The sequence below is a fragment of the Paroedura picta genome, chromosome 9, assembly GCF_049243985.1.
Source record: "Paroedura picta isolate Pp20150507F chromosome 9, Ppicta_v3.0, whole genome shotgun sequence".
Classification (NCBI taxonomy): Eukaryota; Metazoa; Chordata; class Lepidosauria; order Squamata; family Gekkonidae; genus Paroedura; species Paroedura picta.
The window spans coordinates 75,009,365-75,029,134 of NC_135377.1; the positions used below are offsets into that span (position 1 = coordinate 75,009,365).

A 19,770-nucleotide genomic window follows, 5' to 3' on the forward strand; every position below is an offset into this window, starting at 1 on the left:
TAAATATGTTAAAAAGTACCGGGCCGAGCACCGAGCCCTGGGGTACCCCGCTACTCACCTCTCTCCAGTCTGATGAAACACCATTGACAACAACACTTTGAGTGCGGTTCTCTAACCAATTCCCTATCCACTTAACTATCTGAAAATCCAGATTACAGTCCTTCGACTTATCCATCAGAACATCATGGGGAACCTTGTCAAAAGCTTTACTAAAATCCAAGTAAATTACATCAACCGAATTTCCCCGATCCAGCAAACCTGTTACTTGGTCAAAAAAGGAAACCAGGTTGGTCTGGTAGGACCTGTTGGAGACAAATCCATGCTGACTTCCTTGGATCGCCAAATTGTCCTCCAGATGTTTGCAGATTGCTCCCTTTAATATCTGCTCCATTATCTTCCCCACAACAGAGGTCAGACTCACTGGTCTGTAGTTTCCCGGGTCATCCTTCCTCCCTTTTTTGAAGATCGGAAAAACATTTGCTCTCTTCCAGTCCTCCGGGACATCTCCAGTCCTTAAAGAGGTTCCGAAGATGATGGACAAGGGCTGTGCAAGTTCTCTGGAAAGTTCTTTGAGTACTCTCGGGTGCATTTCATCCGGACCAGGGCATTTGAACTCATCCAGTGCAGCTAAATGCCTCTCGACAACCTCTCTATCCATGTTAACCTGCCACCCAGACACTGTCCTTTGGCTACGGCCATCTCTAGACGTTCCTAAACACTTTGACCTGTGGGAAAAAACAGAGGTAAAACAGGCACTAAGCCTTTCTGCTTTCTCTGCATCTTCCGTTAGAGCTTGTCCATCCTCACCCGACCGTGGGCCTATTGCCTCCTTTACTTTACGTTTGCGCCTCACATAACTGAAAAATCTTTTCTTGTTACAATGGGCTTCCCTGGCCAATCTTAGCTCACTCTCAGCTTTGGCCTTTCTGATAATTGATCTACAGTGCCTAGTAACCTGTAGGTACTCTTCTTTAGAGCTCTGTCCTTCCCTCCATTTCCTGAACATTTTCCTTTTCTTTCTTATTTCCTCTTGAAGTTCTCTGTTCATCCAAATAGGCTTCTTAGAGCTCCTGCAGTGTTTTCGTCTTTCTGGGATAGTCATTGATTGAGCATGCAATAGCTTTTGTTTGAGTAGCGCCCACCCTTCACATGCTCCCTTCCCTTCCAACATTCTCGTCCATGATATGACACTCATCATGTCTCTGAGTTTATTAAAGTTTGCCCTACGAAAATCCAACATCCGCGTCTGGCTACAAGCTTCCTTGGCTCCCCATCTCAAAAGGAATTCTATGAGGACATGGTCACTTCCCCCTAGGGTCCTCACCTCCTTCACCTCATCCACCAACTCTTGCCTGTTGGTCAGTATTAAGTCCAGTATGGCTGAACCTCTTGTGGGTTCATCTACCATTTGATAAATGAAATTGTCAGCCAGGCAGGTCAGAAACTTGCATGACTGAGGACGCTTCGCAGAGTTTGTTTCCCAGCACACATCTGGAAAATTGAAGTCACCCATGATGACAAGGTCCTGCCGCTTGGATATTTTCTCTAGCTGCTCACAAAGTGCAGCATCCACATCCTCTCGTTGGTCAGGTGGTCGGTAGCAGACACCAACCATCACATTTTTTGTTTTCCCCTCGCTTATTTTCACCCAGATGCTTTCCACTGTAGATATGCTCTCCAAGTAAGCCCTTTCCTCACATACAGTGCCACTCCTCCACCTCTTCGATCTATTGTTTTTTCTGAACAGTTCATATCCATCCACCATTACATTCCAGTCGTGAGAATCATTCCACCAAGTTTCTGTGATGCCTACTAGATCATACCTTTCCATCAGCATGAGAAGTTCCAGCTCTTCCTTCTTATTGCCCATGCTTCGGGCGTTAGTATAAAGGCATCTGAATCCTTTTACTTTTGGTTCCCTATGAGCTGGCCTTGCCGGTTGGGCTGCCCCCGATCGTTCTCCTTCCTTACACTCCCTATGTTGATCGTCTCCTTCCCCTTGTGGCTTTAGTTTAAAGCTCTCCTGATGAATCTCCCCAGGTTCCTGCCAAACACATTCTTCCCCAGCTTCGATAAGTGCAGTCCATCAGGTGCTAGTAGGCCTTCCTCAAGAAAGCCTATCCCATGGTCCCAGAAACCAAATCTCTCCTGCCGGCACCAACAACGCAGCCACTGATTCACCTCCATTATCTTCCTCTCCCGATGCATTCCTCTTCCCTTGACAGGCAAGATTTAAGATAATACCACTTGTGCCCCCATTTGCTTGAGCTTCCTCCCCAGATCTTGATAGTCTTTTTTAATAGGAGCGATGGTATTCAGGGACATGTCATTCGTTCCCACATGGACCATCACAAATGGGTAGTGATCCGTAGATTTGAGGAATTTGGGCAGCCGTTCTGAAACATCTTTAATTTTCGCACCTGGCAAGCAACCCATCTCTCGGGTTAGGGGGTCGGGCCCAGCCACATGACGATCCATTCCTCTTAGCAGGGAGTCTCCAATTACCAATACTCTCTTTTTTTTTCTTTTCAACTCCATTTCCTTCTGTCCCCATGGCCTCTTCCCTTACTCCCATGAAGCCAGTCACTGTTGATTCTCCTGTTGCCCAAGCTAGTTTGGTGCCAGCTATTCTGAACAAACACCGATCTCCCCCCCTCCCCCTCAGCATCAGTGGAGGGATAGTAATTTATATTGGGAAAAGCTTACTTAAAAAAAAAACATGTTGAATTGCTCTGTCCCAGCACTCCAATTATCATAGAATCATAGAATCATAGAGCCATACAGGCCATACAGGCCATCTAGTCCAACCCCCTGCTCAACGCAGGATTAGCCCTAAGGATTAGCCCTAATTATTGTGGTGGGGATTTAAATGCTCACATGGGTACCTCTTTGGAGATCATCCAAGATGTGGGATTTTGGCCATTGAATCAGTTTTTGCGAATCAGCTTGCTGTAGTGATTAGTAGTGTGGACTTCTCATCTACCGAGCCAGGTTTGATTCCCCGTTTCTCCCCCAAATGCAGCCAGCTGGGTGACCTTGTTCTCACCACAGCACTGATGGAGCTGTTCTGACCAAACAGTGATATCCAGGCTCTCTCAGCCTCCCCTCCCTCACAGGGGGTCTGTTGAAGGGAGAGGAAAGGGAAGGCGACTGTAAGCTGCTTTGAGACTCTTCGGGTAGGGAAAAGCAGCATATAAGAACCAACTCCTTCTCCTTCTCCTTCTGCTTCGCTTCTGCTTCTTCTTCTTTCATGGATCTGCAGTTTTCTGAAGATGTGGTGGTAAATTCTGGTGGACCTTTTTTGATTTGTCTAACAAATTGGGTTTAATTACTGTAAATGGAGACCAGCATCATCATAAGGCAGCGGATTTTACTGATTGCTCAGCTTTGGGCCGAAGTTTGATTTTTTGTTTGTTTGTTTCATTTGCTATGTTGTTTTTGTTGGGATACCTCTTTGATAGAGACCTTTACAGATGAATTTGGGAATAAAAGATTTGACCACTAAAAATGTTTTTGGGAGGATGTTTTCCAGGAAATAGTTCCCATAATAAGTTGCTCCACAACTCCTAGTTGGTGTGGAACTCTCTGATATAAATAGATATAAGGAACAGGATTTTTTCAGAACTTCTAGACAGCACTTTAAAAAATATTTTCCAGTTACTGAAATTATTGTAACTTTTTTTTTTTACAATTTCAAGATCAAGTGTAAAGAGGGAAAGTGGACCACTCTGATACGATGGTTTCTGTAAAGCCTGGCCCTTTAGATTGTTCTTGTACATCTCCCCCTCCCCCTCCCCCTGCCTGTGGTTTCCTTTATTTTGTCCTAAACCCTGAATGCTTTCATGCTAAGAACTTTATCCAGGTGTTGACAGGTGTTATTAATATAGCTGGTTTTAATTTCAACTTCACAATCTTATTGGGCTCTTCCTCTCTCTTCTTACCTCTACAGGGCTTGCCTACTTATGATACTCCGGAAGTGTTTGGGCTACATCCCAATGCAGACATCACTTACCAGAGCAAACTGGCCAAAGATGTGCTGGACACAATTCTCAGCATCCAACCGAAGGACAGCTCCAGCGGAGGTGGGGAGACCAGAGAAGCTGTGGTGGCCAGGCTGGCAGACGACATGCTGGAGAAGCTCCCAGCAGACTACGTCCCCTTTGAGGCAAGCAGCTCCACAAAAGCAGCTCCTGAGAATTGTCTCATTGAAACAAAGCATGAGTCCAGGGGCATCTTTAAGACAGCCAAGTCTTCTCTTGGCTGTATTCTTTCCTGTGCATGCACACTTCTGCCAAATGCTTTATGCTCAGCATTAAACTTTGTTGGTCTTAAAAGTTCACTGCATGGGCCAGAATATATCAAATGGATGGATGGATGGATGGATGGACGGACTTAAAATTTTGTTCTGCTGCTTCAGACCTCCATGGCAACCCACAAATCTATTTTTGATGTGGGAACATATACAGGTCTGACCCCTGGGATGGAAATGGCCACGGACATGATGTGCACGAGTACTAGCGTCAGTGGCAGGAATGGCAGAGGTGGCAGGGCCAGTGGCTGTGGGGGTGGCAGCAGCGGCAACCAGAATGTGGGCACTGCCTGGTCTAAACAGCCACCATGCCCTGCCACTGCCGAGCTCATTTCTTCTGAGGGGGCTGAGGGGCCCCTCTCTCCTCCTGGCTTCATGCCAGGAGCAGGGGTTGGGGGGGTCGCTGGCTGAGGAGGCAGCCTGGGCAATAGGCGCAGCGGTGGGCACAGCGCTTAAGCCCCAGGAACAGCCCGGCCCAGCACGGGCAGGGTGAGGATACAACCACAGTCCGCTCTGCCTCCACCCCCCGCTGGATCTCAGTGTCTGCCGCAGCCCAGCCTGGCTTGGAAAGCAGTCAGCCAGCAGCTCCTCTGATCCCTCCAAGCCTTCCGGGGGGGGGGGGGAGCCACCTGCAGACCAAAGGAGGAGTCACGGGGCTGGCCTGGCCACAAATACCAGGCCAGGCCAGCAGGGCAGCCAGGCAAGAGCTTTGGGCCGCACTGAGCAGGAGACTTGGGATGGGGAGCAGGACGGCCCTCTTGAGTGTGCTGGCGGCAGGGGGGCAGCAATCAGGTTGTGGCAGATGATGTGTTCCCACATAATCTGCAATAATCTGATTCTCGCACATTTTTTCTAATGCTGTTGATAGGTGCATGTCCTACATACCGTATATATGTGTGTATAAAGGTACAGGTATCCCCTGTGCAAGCACCGAGTCATGTCCGACCCTTGGGGTGACGCCCTCCAGCGTTTTCTTGGCAGACTCAATACAGGGTGGTTTGCCAGTGCCTTCCCCAGTCATTACCGTTTACCCCCCAGCAAGCAAGCTGGGTACTCATTTTACCGACCTCGGAAGGATGGAAGGCTGAGTCGACCTTGAGCCGGCTGCTGGGATCGAACTCCCAGCCTCATGGGCAGACAGCTTCAGACAGCATGTCAGCTGCTTTACCACTCTGCACCACAAGAGGCCCTTTTACTTGTGTATAAGCCAAGTTTTTCAGCACATTTTTTCACACTGAAAATCCCTCTTTGACTTATACATGGGTATATATGGGAATTAAAAAAGCCTTCTCCGGCTACGGAAAGCAGCCAGCCAGTCGTTGCCTTGGCTTTTGCAAATGTGTCCTGCAAGCTGAGCTTCTTGCTCTGGCAGCTTGTAGGACATCAGTGGTTTGACTGGGGGACTCTGATCTTTTTTTTCCTTTTGCCTTCACTTTTGTTCTCCCTAATTACTTCTTCGAAACTATTCTTTTGGTTTCTGGGGCTGGGGTGGGGTGGGTTTAGGGGTGCTTTGGGATTTAGGTACTGTTTCTTTCTCCTAGTGTTTCTTTCTTCTTTTATCTGAAGGGCAGCATTGTTTGCCTTGGGGTTGTGTCTCTTTTAAAAGTTGATTTTTACAGTTCTTTCTTTCAGTGTTTTGTTCTGGGGGGCACTGCAGTTGGAGTCAGAGTTGTCCATTCTCCCAGTTTGGTAGCCATTGTACGTGTTGTAGTAGGTTGCCAACTTCGGGTACTGTTGTTCTGCTCTGGTTTGCTGGCCTGGGGGGCACTGTTTGGTTCTCCTGCCAGAGCTGTTCTCACAGAGCAGTTCTGTCAGAGCTCTCTCCGGGTGTCTGGCATCTAGGAAGCAAAGGAAGGCAATTGTAAGCCGCTTTGAAACTCCTTTGGTGAGTGAAAAGCAGGGTACAAAAACCAGCAGCTTCTTGATCCGACTGACTTTTCTGTATTTGTTGGGGGTGGGGGGGGGGTGGATGGGAGAGCCTGTGGTGATGGAGCATGGCTTAAGCCCTTGAGCCACCTGGAGCTCCTCCACTGGAGGTCAGTAGGGAAGGTTCACGTGAGGAGGAGGAAGCTGTCTGTGTGACACTCCCCCCCCCCTGCTTTCTGGTGCTATGGATGGCAGGGAAGACAGCAGCGATGGTGATGACTGCAAACTCAGGGGCTTTTTGCACGCCTTCAAAATAGCACAATGGTTGCCAATTGAAAACGCTACTGATTTGCTGTTTTGCACAACGTCGTCGACAATCTGCCACACACCTGAAACCGATCAGCAAAAAGCGCTTCGTTGTAGCGCTTTCAGGGGAATCCCCAAAAGTGGATTCACCCTCCGGAAAGCGATACACTCCTGCAACCAATCTGCAACACTAGCGAAAAAGACCTGTGCGTTAACATTGTTGTGGTTTCTACAAAGTCCCTCCCCCTGGCTCTCTTCTCTGATATTCCGGCGAAGCGATCGCCATTTTTTTTTCTCCGAGCGAGCGGGGATAAACGCACCAGCGAGCCTCTTTCTGTTTAGAGGCTTCCCTGGCTTCAGTCCCTCCCCTTTAGTCACTAAGCGTGGCAACGATCAAACGATAGCTCAAACACATTAGGCAGCTGGATGGGTCTCTCCGTTGCAACGAATCTACACAGATTCGTTGCAATGGGTCTGTTTTTTTTTTTTTAAAAAAAAACCTTTCTTAAAGGGAAAGGGGCTGTTTGGGAGCATGCTAACGGCTGCCCATTGGCTGCTTGATGGCCAGGGGCGGGACGAGCTTGGCAATAGCGCTTCCTTTCTAGCGATTTCTGCCGAGACCGGAAGCCTGTGGGAAACGCTACAAAACGCAACTGGATTCCACTACAAAGGCAGGTATGCATAACGACGAATTCCACTATTTTAAATGGCGATTTTTCATTCAGTGACCAATTTGCTACAAAGATCCCGGTGCGTAAAGCCCCTCAGTCTGTCCTGAGAGCCTCCCACCAGCTACAGCTGAACTCTGTTTGGACATACAGAGGAGGAGGAGGAATCCAGTTTTGAAGGATTTTAACTCTTGTGTTTTTGCTTGGCTCCTGATTGAGCTGCCGTTTTTGCATTTTGTAAGTTATTGTTGAGACCATATTGTTCTTCTGCACCTGGGTCAGAAAAATGAAAAGCATGCCTACTGGATGGGGGATACGCTTCTAGGTAACACTGTGTGTGAACGAGACCTTGGGGTACTTGTGGAGTGTAAACTAAACATGAGCAGGCAGTGTGATGCAGCGGTAAAAAAGGCAAATGCCATTTTTGGCTGTATCAACAGGGGCATCACATCAAAATCACAAGATGTCATAGTCCCATTGTATACGGCACTGGTCAGACCACACCTGGAGTACTGTGTGCAGTTCTGGAGGCCTCACTTCAAGAAGGATGTAGATAAAATTGAAAGGGTACAGAGGAGAGCGACGAAGATGATCTGGGGCCAAGGGACCAAGCCCTATGAAGATAGGTTGAGGGACTTGGGAATGTTCAGCCTGGAGAAAAGGAGGCTGAGAGGGGACATGATAGCCCTCTTTAAGTATTTGACAGGTTGTCACTTGGAGGAGGGCAGGATGCTGTTCCCGTTGGCTGCAGAGGAAAGGACACGCAGTAATGGGTTTAAACTACAAGTACAACGATATAGGCTACCCCAACCACCAGTCCGGGGACCAGTACCGGTCTGTGGATCAGTTGGTACCGGGCCGCGGTTCCTTCTCATCTGCTCCTGCCACCTGTTCACCTTTGGTGCTCACCATGGTTGGGGCTTCCCCTCGGCGTGTCACTGCACAGCGCTCCCCAGTGGGCGGTGGGAAGTCAGGGGCGCTGGCGGGAAAACAAGTGGAGCAGGGGCTCAGGCGGCAGTGACGTGCCTTGGCAAAAGACTAACCCCCCACCCCGGGCCTCAGTAAAATTGTCAAGTGTTGACCGGTCCCTGGTGATAAAAAGGTTGGGGACCACTGGGCTAGATATCAGGAAAAAAATTTTCACAGTCAGAGTAGTTCAGCAGTGGAATAGGCTGCCTAAGGAGGTGGTGAGCGCCCCCTCACTGGAAGTCTTCAAGCAAAGGTTGGATACACACTTTTCTTGGATGCTTTAGGATGCTTAGGGCTAATCCTGCGCTGAGCAGGGGGTTGGACTAGATGGCCTGTATGGCCCCTTCCAACTCTATGATTCCGTGATTCTGTTCTTGTTGGCCCTCTTTTGCACTTACAGAGCTACTTTACTGTTTTTCGTTGAAATAAATATTCAAAAACATTTAACCTCCTGATGGCTCAATTAATGTAAATTTACCAGTAGCATTTCCCACTCTTGGCTTATACTCGAGTCAATAAGCTTTCCCAGTTTTTTGTGGTACAATTAGGTGCCTCGGCTTATATGCGGGTTGGCTTATATGCGAGTAGATGTGGCATTCTCATTTCAGGTGAAGGAAAGGCTGCAGCAAATGGGTCCTTTCCAGCCCATGAACATCTTCCTACGACAAGAGATAGACCGAATGCAACGGATTGTTGCCCTGGTGCGGAACACTCTGGCAGACCTAAAGCTTGCCCTTGATGGAACCATCGTCATGAGTGAGAGCCTCAGGGATGCCTTGGACTGCATGTATGACGCAAGGATCCCCGGACGCTGGCGGAAGGTGGGTGCTCTTCCCTTCACCATTTGGGGAACTAACAAGGTTGGGTCAGTGAATTTGGGGTTTTCTGTCCTGCATTCCATCAGATGCATCAAGAGGAGAGCAAGAGTCCAGGATCAATTTCAAGATTGTGGCAGGGGTGGAGGTTTTGGGAGTCACTGCTCAGTTCTTTAAATAACTGAAGAATATAGATCAAGATGTAGATCACATGAAGATCCAGAGGGGTAGCTGTGTGCCCATCTGTAGCAGGAGAAAAGAGCAAGAGTCCAGGAGCACCTCCAAGACTACCCAAATTTATGACAGGAGAGGAGCTTTAAGGGGTCAGGGCTCATGCCAAATAGCTGAAGAATATAGACCAAGACATAGAAGAAGAGCTGGTTCTTGACTGCGGCTTTTCTCTACCCCAAAGAGTCTCAAAGCGGCTTCCCTTTCCTCTCCCCACATCAGACACCCTGTGAGGCGGGTGAGGCTGAGAGAGCCCTGATGTTACTGAAGAAGAAGGAGAGTTGGTTCCTGCATGCCACTTTTCTCTACCCGAAGGAGTCTCAAAGCGGCTGACATTTGCCTTCCCGTTCCTCTCTCCACAACAGACACCCTGTGAGGGAGGGGAGGCTGAGAGAACCCTGAGATTACTGAAGAAGAAGAAGAGTTGGTTCTTATATGTTGCTTTTCTCTACCTGAAGGAGGCTCAAAGTGGCTTACATTCACCTTCCCTTTTCTCTCCCTGTGGGGTGGGTGAGGCTGAGAGAGCGCTGATATCACTGCTCAGTCAGAACAGTTTTATCAGTGCCGTGGCGAGCCCAAGGTCACCCAGCTGGCTGCATGTGGGGGAGCGCAGAATCAAACCCGGCTTGCCAGATTAGAAGTCCACACTTGTAACCAAGTTGGCTCTGTAGATCCAAATGGATTGTGATTCAGGATTCAGGTGGGGGTGGGGGATCAGTGAGAGGGATCTAAATACCTTAATACAAGAGTCTGTCTGTCCGTGGGGGGGGGGGAGGAGGGATTTGAATTGTTATAATGTTTAACTATTATTTTATGTGTTTTGCTATTATTGGAGGATGGAGGATGGAGGGAACTGGGTTGTGCGTAAAGGGGTTGAGATCCTGTATTTTTGTTTTTGAACCTGCCATGTAATGCTTTTGTATTGGTGGTGTAGTGGTTCAGAGCAGTGGCCTGGGTTTGATTCCTCACTCCTCCACATGCAGCCAGCTGGGCAAACCTTGGGCTTCTTCAAGCCCTGATTGAGCAGTCCATTATGATCAATCCGTTCTGTCAGAGCTCTCTCAGCCTCACCTATCTCAAAGGGTGACTGATTTGGGGAGCGGAAGGGAAGGTGATGGTAAGCCGTTTTGGGACTCCTTCAGGTAGTGAAAAGCAGCATATAAAACCCTACTGTTCTTTTATTTATTTATTTATTTATATATCTGTACCGCCCATTTTTTTTGCAGCTCTGGACGGTTTACATTGAACATTATATAATACAAATTACATGGAACGATATATAGTAACAACAATATGTAACATCAACTTTCAAATAAGGCATCAAAACATTGCAAAACCACATTATAATATAAATAACAATTAACAGTAACATGGAACGCAGGATGAACATTTGTATAAGTCTTGGACAGAGAAAGCTCTACTGCTACCTCATTAATGATGCAGGAAACAGCAAACGGCTCCGCAAAATGGGGCCCCAGCTTGCAAGACGGCTATTGGCAACAGAGGTGCTTGGTAGAAATCTATGCCTGACCCCCACCTTCCTGGGGGCTCCGGACAGTGTCTCTTGTCCGCGTGTTTTTGGGACTCCGTCTCAGCTGCAGCCGGGGCATTCCCAATGGCTCGCCAAGCTCCCTGGAGAGGTGCAGCCCAAACTTTCCCGTCTGTAGGGCTGTCAGGGTGAGGGACCCACGTAGGGGTGGCTAAAAGTGGGAGATCTTTGTGCTTGAATGTGCCCAGTTGTTGTAAACAAACTCCACAAGCAGGATCAGGTCAACCCAATCACTCTGCTTATAGTTGACGAAGCACCAGAGGTATTGTTCCAGAGTCTGATTTACCCGCTCAGTCTGTCCATTAGTCTCTGGGTGGTAAGATGAACTCAAGGCTTGCTTGACCCCTGGGGATGCCAGCAGCTCCCACCAGAACTTGGCAACAAACTAAGACCCCCGGTTTGAGAAAATTTGATGGGGAATTCCATGCAGTTTATCAACATGTTGCATGAACAGGGAAGCCAACTTTTTGGGCCACCAATAATGCCGTTGTACAAGGTGGAGGGTTTTTACAAAAACAAAATGGCCAGCCGCATGGGAGTCACGACACCATTTCAGAACCTTGGGATGTATAGCTGTGGAAATGTAGAGTCCCTCCTGCTCCCTAAGATTGAACACTGTACCACAGTCACTAACAAATAACAAGGAGGTTCAAATCATAGAATCATAGAGTTGGAAGGGGCCATGCAGGCCATCTAGTCCAACCCCCTGCTCTACGCAGGATGAGAACTAATGATGAATCCCCGCTCTCCCAATACCCAAACTTTCATTTTATAGTAGGTGGAGACTGTAATTCCAGAATAGATGGAACTTGATGGGGCTGAGGGCTGCTAGGAAGAAGCCAGTGGGGCTGATGGGATTTGTGCCCTTAAGCATTCCATTGAGCTGGGGGCTGGGGGACCAAAAGGGGTGCTTCTGAGGTACTGTGCTGGTGGCCATAAGACAGTGCCAGGCTACTACCAGGACCTGTGGCTCATGGCTGAGTGGGATGCTCTGATCAGCCAACCTCCTCCAATGTACACTCATACAGAGCAGAGCATGAGAACGTCATGTCGTGGCAGAATCTGGGTGAGCTCCAAGAGCAGATGCAGGAGCTGACGAGAATGGTGGCCCTCCAGACCAACCCACAACGAGACAGCCAGCAGCCCTGCTATCTCCCGTGCCATTGTTGCCACCTGCACCATTGGCGCCACCCCCGGGAGACACAGCAATTTCATGGAACCTGAAGGTTGCCTTTGATGGGAATTCATCATGCAAGAGGCTGTCTTCATGTGAGGATGGGGGGCAGCTTTTGGGTTGGACGAGCTGAGTCTGCTACATGGGGTGAGGTGGCCAGTTGGCTCATGGATTTATTGGATCTGGATGACCCAAACTGGAGCATTGAGATGCATTTATGCAGCTGCTGCTGGAGTGCTTGGAATACCCATTCCAAGGGGAAAGGAGCAGATCTCAGCCGCAATGCCTTAAGGAGGGTGTGTGGTGTGTGACCCACTATGCTGGAGATTTATGCCACTTTTTGTGTAAGTTGCCACAAAAGTGCATTTTTTCCAGGATGGGCTGAACCCTGAGATTCTACAGTGGGCCCTGATGCAAGACAACCCCCAAATGCTTATAGGTGGGTGCACCTGACTAGAATCAGGCTCAACATGTGAAGTTAGCAAGGCAGCGCCAGAGAGGGGAACTGAAAATGGAAGCATTTTTGGCCAGAAAAGTAAAGCCTACAGAAAAGACCATTATCATCAACAGGGTCTGTGCCTGGGATGCACTAAAAACCCAGGATCTCTGGCCTGAACAAAATTCACCTCCCCACCCCAAATTGGCCATCAGCATTTCCCTGGGCATGCAAGAAAGGGCCCCAAGAGCCAAGCATGGACACAATCCTTCCTAGCCATCCATTCACAATCTCGCTAGGTTCATAGACTCATCATTTCTGTCAGAGGGCTAACTAGCCTCTGTTAAAAAACTTCCCAAAAGGAGAACCTACCACCTCCTCCGGAAGCTCACCGAGGAACCACTTGAATTGTCAGGAACTTCCTCTGGATGTTTAGCTGAAAATTCTTTTGAATTAATGATGAATCCCTGCTCTTCCAATACCCACATTTGCATTTTATAGTAGGTGGAGACTGTAATTCCAGAATAGATTTACATTGCTGTTGCTGTTCTGTAAAGGCTTATAGTCCTATACAAATAAATCTTGTTTACATTGTTATTGCTACTCTGTATGGCTCTATATAACTAAATCTACTATTATAGACCTCCACCAATCCTGGACAAAAGGTACAATACTGGTCTGAGAATCATTTTTCTTAAGGTTACTCTCCATTACAGATGTGCACCAAAAAAAATTTGGTACCATTTCGATTCAGACTGAATTGATTTCGGTAAATCCAAATTAACTGAATCCCATTATCTGCATAGGGATATGGATTTGGGTGATTTGAGTACAGCTAAATCCATTGGAGTCCCAAAAATCAGCCGATCTGTGGCGATAAGCCTCTCTCTACTGATCAACTGTTTAGAGCTCTTCAGGGCCCCACCCCCAACATAGAGCCCAACAAATAGCTGAGGATCAGTCTCTTCACTGGGGGAGGTATTATTATTGTTGTTGTTGTTGTTGTTGTATTTATATCCCGCCTCCCCCCGAAGGCTAGAGGCAGCTTACATAACCCCATCCCCTAAAATCCATACGATAACAATAAGTTCCAATAAAATTACAATTATTAGTAACCAGTTGGTCACAGTAGCAACAATGATGGCATCGTCTTACTCGTCTAGTCTCCGCATCCTCAACTGCCGGGGGTTGACACTCTCTACCACCAGCTTCCACAATTCCGCAGGGCCTGCAAAAAGGAGCTCTTCCACCAGGCATTTGGTGGGGCCGACTGACCCATAACATCTACAGGTGCCCCCCCCACACCAGTCGGTGTGTTGTTGTTATTGTTATACTGTTATATTGATTTTGATAGTGTTCTATGTAAATGTTCCAAAATGTTTTTTGTAAACTGCCCAGAGCCATAGGGAAGGGTGCTATGTATAAATAAATAGATGGATGGATGGATGGATGGATGGATGGATGGATGGATGGATGGATGGATGGATGGATGGATGGATGAATGAATGAATGAATGAATGAATGAATGAATGAATGAGGTGGCCAAAGTATTTGAGTTTCATCTTCAGGATCTGGCCTTCTAAAGACTGACCGGTTTGTTCGCCTTGCAGTCCAAGGGACTCGCAAGAGTCTTCTCCAGCACCAGAGTTCAAAAGCCTCAATTCTTTGACACTCGGCCTTCCTTATGGTCCAAATTTCACCGCCATACACTGCAATTGGGAAGACCATAGGCTTGATTAGACGCACTTTTGTTGGCAGGGCGATGTCTCCGCTTTTTTGGATGCTGTCTAGATTTGTCATAGCTTTCCTCCCCAGGAGCAAGCGTCTTTTAATTTCTTTGCTGCAGTCCCCATCTGCAGTGATCTTGGAGCCCAGGAAAATAAAATCTTTCACTACCTCCATTTCTTCTCCATCTATTTGCCAGAAATTGAAAGGGCTGGATGCCATGATCTTCGTTTTCTTGATGTTGAGTTTCGAGCCAACTTTTGTACTCTCCTCCTTCACCCGCATCAACAGGCTCTTTAGTTCCTCTTCACTTTCTGCCATTAGAGTGGTATCATCTGCATATCTGAGGTTGTTGATATTTCTCCCTGCAATCTTGATCCCAATTTGTGACTCCTCTAACCCCACCTTTCTCATGATGTGCTCCACATACAAGTTAAATAGGCAAGGCGACAGTATACAGCCTTGCCGAACTCCTTTCTCAATTTTGAACCAATCAGTGATTCCATGCCCAGTTCTCACTGTTGCTTCTTGACCTGCATAGAGGTTTCTCAAGAGACACATGAGATGCTCTATGGACAGTACCAAAAGCACAAGGCCTTGAATTCCAATGATTGTTTTTAAAAAATCTTTTCCTTTTTTGTTTCTAGACATCATGGGCCTCCAGCACTCTTGGCTTCTGGTTTACTGAACTTCTTGAAAGGAACCACCAGTTTCACTGTTGGATTTTTGAGGGTCGGCCAAACTGCTTTTGGATGACGGGGTTCTTCAACCCTCAAGGCTTTCTAACTGCTATGAGACAGGTAAAAGGGCATCTGCTGAAAAAATCCTCCAATCTGTTCCTTGATTTGGGGGGGGGGGCAGGGTAGTGAAAAAAAGTTAAATGGCCAATAGATTGGGGATGTGTCAGCAGTGGGGCTTTCTTAGTAGGAAGAATTGTAGAAAGGGGTTCTGGTATTTCTGGGTCCAGTGAGCTCTGCCAGCAAAGGGAGGCTTCTGAACTGGGCCTAATATTTAGGTCTTTCAGGAAGGATTTGAAGAAGAAGAAGAGCTGTTTTTGTATAGCCTGCTTTTTTTACTGCGGCAGGAGTCTCAAATCTGCTTATAAACATCTTCCCCTCCCCACAACATAACCTGTGAGGCTGAGAGAGCTCTGAGAGAATTGGCTGCATGTGGAGGAGGAGTGTTCTCACAACTGGGATCACTCAAGTCCAAAGTTTCAGGGCAACTGAACTGAACAAAAAGCACCCAGTTCATATTTCATCAAGGAGCTGGTGATCGTATTTTCTTTAGCCCTTGTCACGAGTTGTGGGAGGGCTGATGACTGTAAAGCAGAGCAAATGGTGTAGCCAAAAGAGAGAGAGAAAACAAAGGAAGTGGTAAACAAAGGGGTGGTTGAGTGTTTGGTCCCATTCCAGTCACGGGCTTCCTTAGGTTCTCAGGACAGCACAAATTCTTCTCCCTCTGCCTTTTATTTTCCCAAAAACGGTGTAAGGTGGGCTAGATGCAGTGTTTATGTCTGGCTCACCAGCTACCTGGCAAGCTTCCCAGCAGGGTGAGAATTTGTGCCCAGGTCTCCCCAAAACTTTTAATCCATGCTCGCTGGTTCCCAGTTAGTTTTGGTAAACAGGGTTGGCCTTATTGATGATTTTATAGGCTCTTCATTAGCTTTTGGCCCACTTTCAATTCTTTACTATTTTATTCTGTTGGTCAGGAAATTACCCGAGCAAATAAAGGATGGGCCCTGGACAGTGTTGTTCTGTGCAATGAGGTGACCAAGTGGATGAAGGATGATGTCACGGCTCCTCCCTCAGAAGGAGTCTATGTCTATGGCCTCTACCTAGAAGGAGCTGGGTGGGACAAAAGGAACATGAAACTTATAGACTCAAAACCCAAAGTACTCTTTGAAATGATGCCCGTGATCAGGATATATGCCGAAAACAACAGTAAGTATTAAGCTGCAGCTGATAAATCAGTGCTTGAGTCTTAGAAATCCCAGCTCTCAGTTCCAGCTGTTCAAGGACCGTTTGATTATTTGTTCCAAAATTTTGCCAGCTACAGAAGTCAAGCTGATGGGTCGATAATTACCCAGATCCTCTTTTTTCCCATTCTTGAAGATGGGGACAACATTTGCCCGACTCCAATCCTCTGGCACCTCACCTGTTTTACAAGAAGTGTCAAAAATAATGGACAGAGGTTCAGAGATGACATCTGCAAGTTCTTTTAGTACCCTTCGATGCAGTTCATCTGGCCCTGAAGACTTTGTTTCATTGAAAGAAACTAGGTGTTTGTGGACTGCCCCAACAGTCCTTGGGATTCTTTCAGCCAAGAAGGCATTGCTGCTGGCAAGATTAAATGTCTTTCCTTTGAGCAGGAGTCCTGCCAGGTTCTATCAAATTCCGATAGGGAAGAGACTTGGCTTGCATGGTTGTGATGCTCCAGATATCCTTCAACATTTCATTTTGGCCTGCCTTGTCTTTTCTGGTCAGTGTAGCTGAATTTGGGACCATATTGATTTAAGTTTGAACTGCAGGGCTGAATTACAAATTATCAAAGCCGTGCTTAGTGAGAAGGATCACATTCTACTGTCCAAAGTACTGTACTCTATTCAGTGTTAACAGTTAATACTCTTTCCTTGTTAAAATCATCAATTGTGCATTGGTGTTATTGTGCAGATTTTCTTAGAGTAGAGTAGAGTGGTGTTCATCTGTATGCATCTAAGCTTGTATGCCATTAAAGGTCCCCCTTCCTTCCTTCCTTCCTTCCTTCCTTCCTTCCTTCCTTCCTTCCTTCCTTCCTTCCTTCCTTCCTTCCTTCCTTCCTTCCTTCCTTCCTTCCTTCCTTCCTTCCTTCCTTCCTTCCTTCCCTTTGTTCCTCCCTTCCTCCCTCCCTATTTCTTTTCCTCTTTCTCTCCTTCTCCCCCTCCCCCTCCCCCCTCCCCCTTCCATCTGTTTTCTCCAGAGGAACTGGTGCCTGGAGATCGGTCCTTATCCCTCCAGATCACCAGGCCCCCACCTGGAGGTTGGCAACCCAGCTTCCTGCTCTTGGTGGAGGCATGAAACATCAGACCTGGCCCTTGAGATTAGAATCTGCTGCTCTCTAACCATCTCACCATGCTGGACCTCATGTTTGAGCAGGGAGCATGGGGAGGAGAACCAGCACCCAGGGAGGATACAGGGCAGGCAGGCATCCTAGTGCAACAGGCTTGTCCCTGGTTTTTAATAAGTTTATTGAAGACTAGATCAAAGCCCGTACCTAAGGACAGGATTTGAAGGGCACCCTGCACCCTGCAGCCGGCAGTGCAGGGACCCCTGCCAGCCCCCCCCCCCCCCCGCCGCTTCCCATGGGGAAGCCAGCCCCGCCCGCCGTCCTCTCTGCCGAGGCCTGGGTTCCCTGGGGGCCTCTGAGCTGGAGCACCGCATGTCTGATGCAATGGGCCTGCTCGGAGGCCCGCAGGGAAGGTACCCCCGCCTTGCCCTCTCCCAACCGAGACCCCGGTTTCCCCGTGGGCCTCCAAACAGGCCCGTTGCATCTCCAATGTCCACCACCGGCTGCCCCCACCCTGTCGAGGCCACGGGTTCCCAGCGGGACTCTGAGTAGGCCTGCTCAGAGGACCACAGGGAAGCCACCCCATCTGCCCCCCTCCCCGCCGAGGCCCCGGCCTCCAAGAAGGCCCGCCAAATCTTCAATGCAGTGGCCCTGCTTGGAGGGCCCCAGGGAAGCCAACCCCGTCCCCCTCCCTGGCGGTGAGGCCAGCAGCCGGGCTGACCACCTACTCACGGAAAAGATATTAATGCTAGAAAAAGTTGAAGATAGCAGGAAAAGAAGAATATCTAACGAGATCAATGGACTCAATCAAGGAAGCTACGACCCTCCGTTTTCAGGACCTGAGCAAGACTGTCATTGATAGGACATTTTGCACATGGAAGCGCATGCCTTGAATAAATCTTTGTTGGTCTTGTTGGTCTCAAATTTTGTTGGGCTACTTCAGACTATGAATCAGGACATTTCATAGGTCATTAATTCATAATTAATTCATATAATTAATGACTCACCACCCTGGCAAGTGTTGTGTTGTGTATACAAGCCCTGTGCTCGCTTCACTACCTCCCATGTGAAAAATTCCCATCATCCTTGCCTGCTTAAAAGACTTTTATTTGGCCTGGGTTCTCCAGCAAAGTGTCTCATTTCTTCTGATCCTTTGTTTCTGTCTCCATCTCCCTAGCATCCAGAGATGCACGTCTGTACTCATGCCCAGTATACAAGAAACCAGTTCGGACGGATCTTAATTATATTGCTGCTGTAGACCTCCGGACTGCCCAGCCTCCTGAGCACTGGATCTTACGTGGTGTTGCTCTACTGTGTGATGTCAAGTAATGTTCAGAGAACCACTGGCATAGTTTGGGATTCTGTTTTTATTCAGTACATTCTTTTTGTTCTTATGCTTCACTTGGGAGTTCATGTCACAAGAAACTAGTTAGGTGACAGTCACAGGTTTTAAAAAGACTGCCACTTCTTTTTTTTTTCTACCTTTTCTTTCAAAGATTAGTGGGATAATGTTACACGCAAGTTGAATTTGGGATCCCAAAAGCTCAATAATTGCTTCGATCCCTAGAGGATTTTTGTTACTTGATGTTTTCATGGTGGGAAACGGTCTTCCTGGAAAGACAGGAAGTAGTTATTTGTCACTGTGATCTTTCAGCTTGATAAATATTTGGTGATTTCTGTAGAACAAAGAAAATTGTGCTATTATCCAAGTAATATGCAAGTTTCTTTCCAGAGTATTTTAACAGATTGGTGCATGAGTGACAGCTGGCTCTCACGGTCCTGCTTCAGCAGCTGGTGTGGCTTTGCTACTTTTTTAGCATCTTTGAAATTCTTTTTTTTAAATCAGATTTTTATTTTTCAAAAAATAAAATAAAGAAATAAGATTGCTACACATGGTACATTGTATTGCTTGTACACTCTATAATAACAATGTATTAAAAATAACCTCCTTCCAGTTCAGCCTTTGTTATTGTTATCTTTTAAAGTAGTTCAGATAGGGGCCCCATTGTTCTTGAAAGCCTTCTTCAGTTTTCCCGTTGACCATCAATGTCAGTTTTGCCATTTTGGCCAAGTCTGCTAGCTTGGTCAACCAATCTTCTATCGATGGTAATTCTTGTGCTTTCCATGTTCTAGACATCTGGCTGGCGTCATCACATAAAAAAAATAGTCCTCTGGTACATGTCAGGAGGCACTGCGCTGGTAAACTTTATAACATATGCTCTGGGTTCATTGGAAAATTAAGGCCCCATATTTTCTGCATGATAGTATGGACTATCCCAATATGTATATACTCTATCACATTGTCACCACATATGATAAAAAGAACCCACTTTGTCTAAACATTTCCAGCATTTATTATTACAGGTTTTTGCAATTTTGGCAATCACTTTCAGTGTTACATACCACCTATAAAACATTTTGTACCAGTTTTCTCTAAGAATCTGGCTCTTGGTTAACTTAGGGATTCTAGACCCCATATATTCCCATTGTTCAAGTGTCACATTCACCTCTATATTTTGCATCCATTTAATCATGCATGGTTTAACCTGCTCCGTATCTGTCTCATGTTTTAGTAACACTTTATATATTTGTCCTTGTAGGTAGAGTTTCTTTTGAATTAATCAGTTCTCAAATTCTGGTATAGAAGCCCTTAGATCTGGGGGTTGGCTAAATTCAGCTT

General features: G+C 47.2%; 1 protein-coding gene across 3 annotated transcripts in view; it reads left to right on the top strand.

Annotated features, from left to right (window-relative positions):
- The window catches only part of DNAH5 (dynein axonemal heavy chain 5), a 323,270-nt gene extending 304,226 nt beyond the window's left edge, over positions 1-19,044 (top strand). For all 3 annotated transcript variants that reach the window (XM_077353359.1, XM_077353360.1, XM_077353361.1), the window contains 5 exons: positions 3,950-4,165; positions 8,727-8,939; positions 14,693-14,845; positions 15,757-15,988; positions 18,268-19,044. In XM_077353359.1, coding sequence (XP_077209474.1) covers positions 3,950-4,165; positions 8,727-8,939; positions 14,693-14,845; positions 15,757-15,988; positions 18,268-18,419 — 966 coding nt within the window. In that variant the 3' untranslated portion in view covers positions 18,420-19,044. The remainder of the gene's footprint in view (positions 1-3,949; positions 4,166-8,726; positions 8,940-14,692; positions 14,846-15,756; positions 15,989-18,267) is intronic.
- Positions 19,045-19,770: the final 726 nt, after the last annotated feature.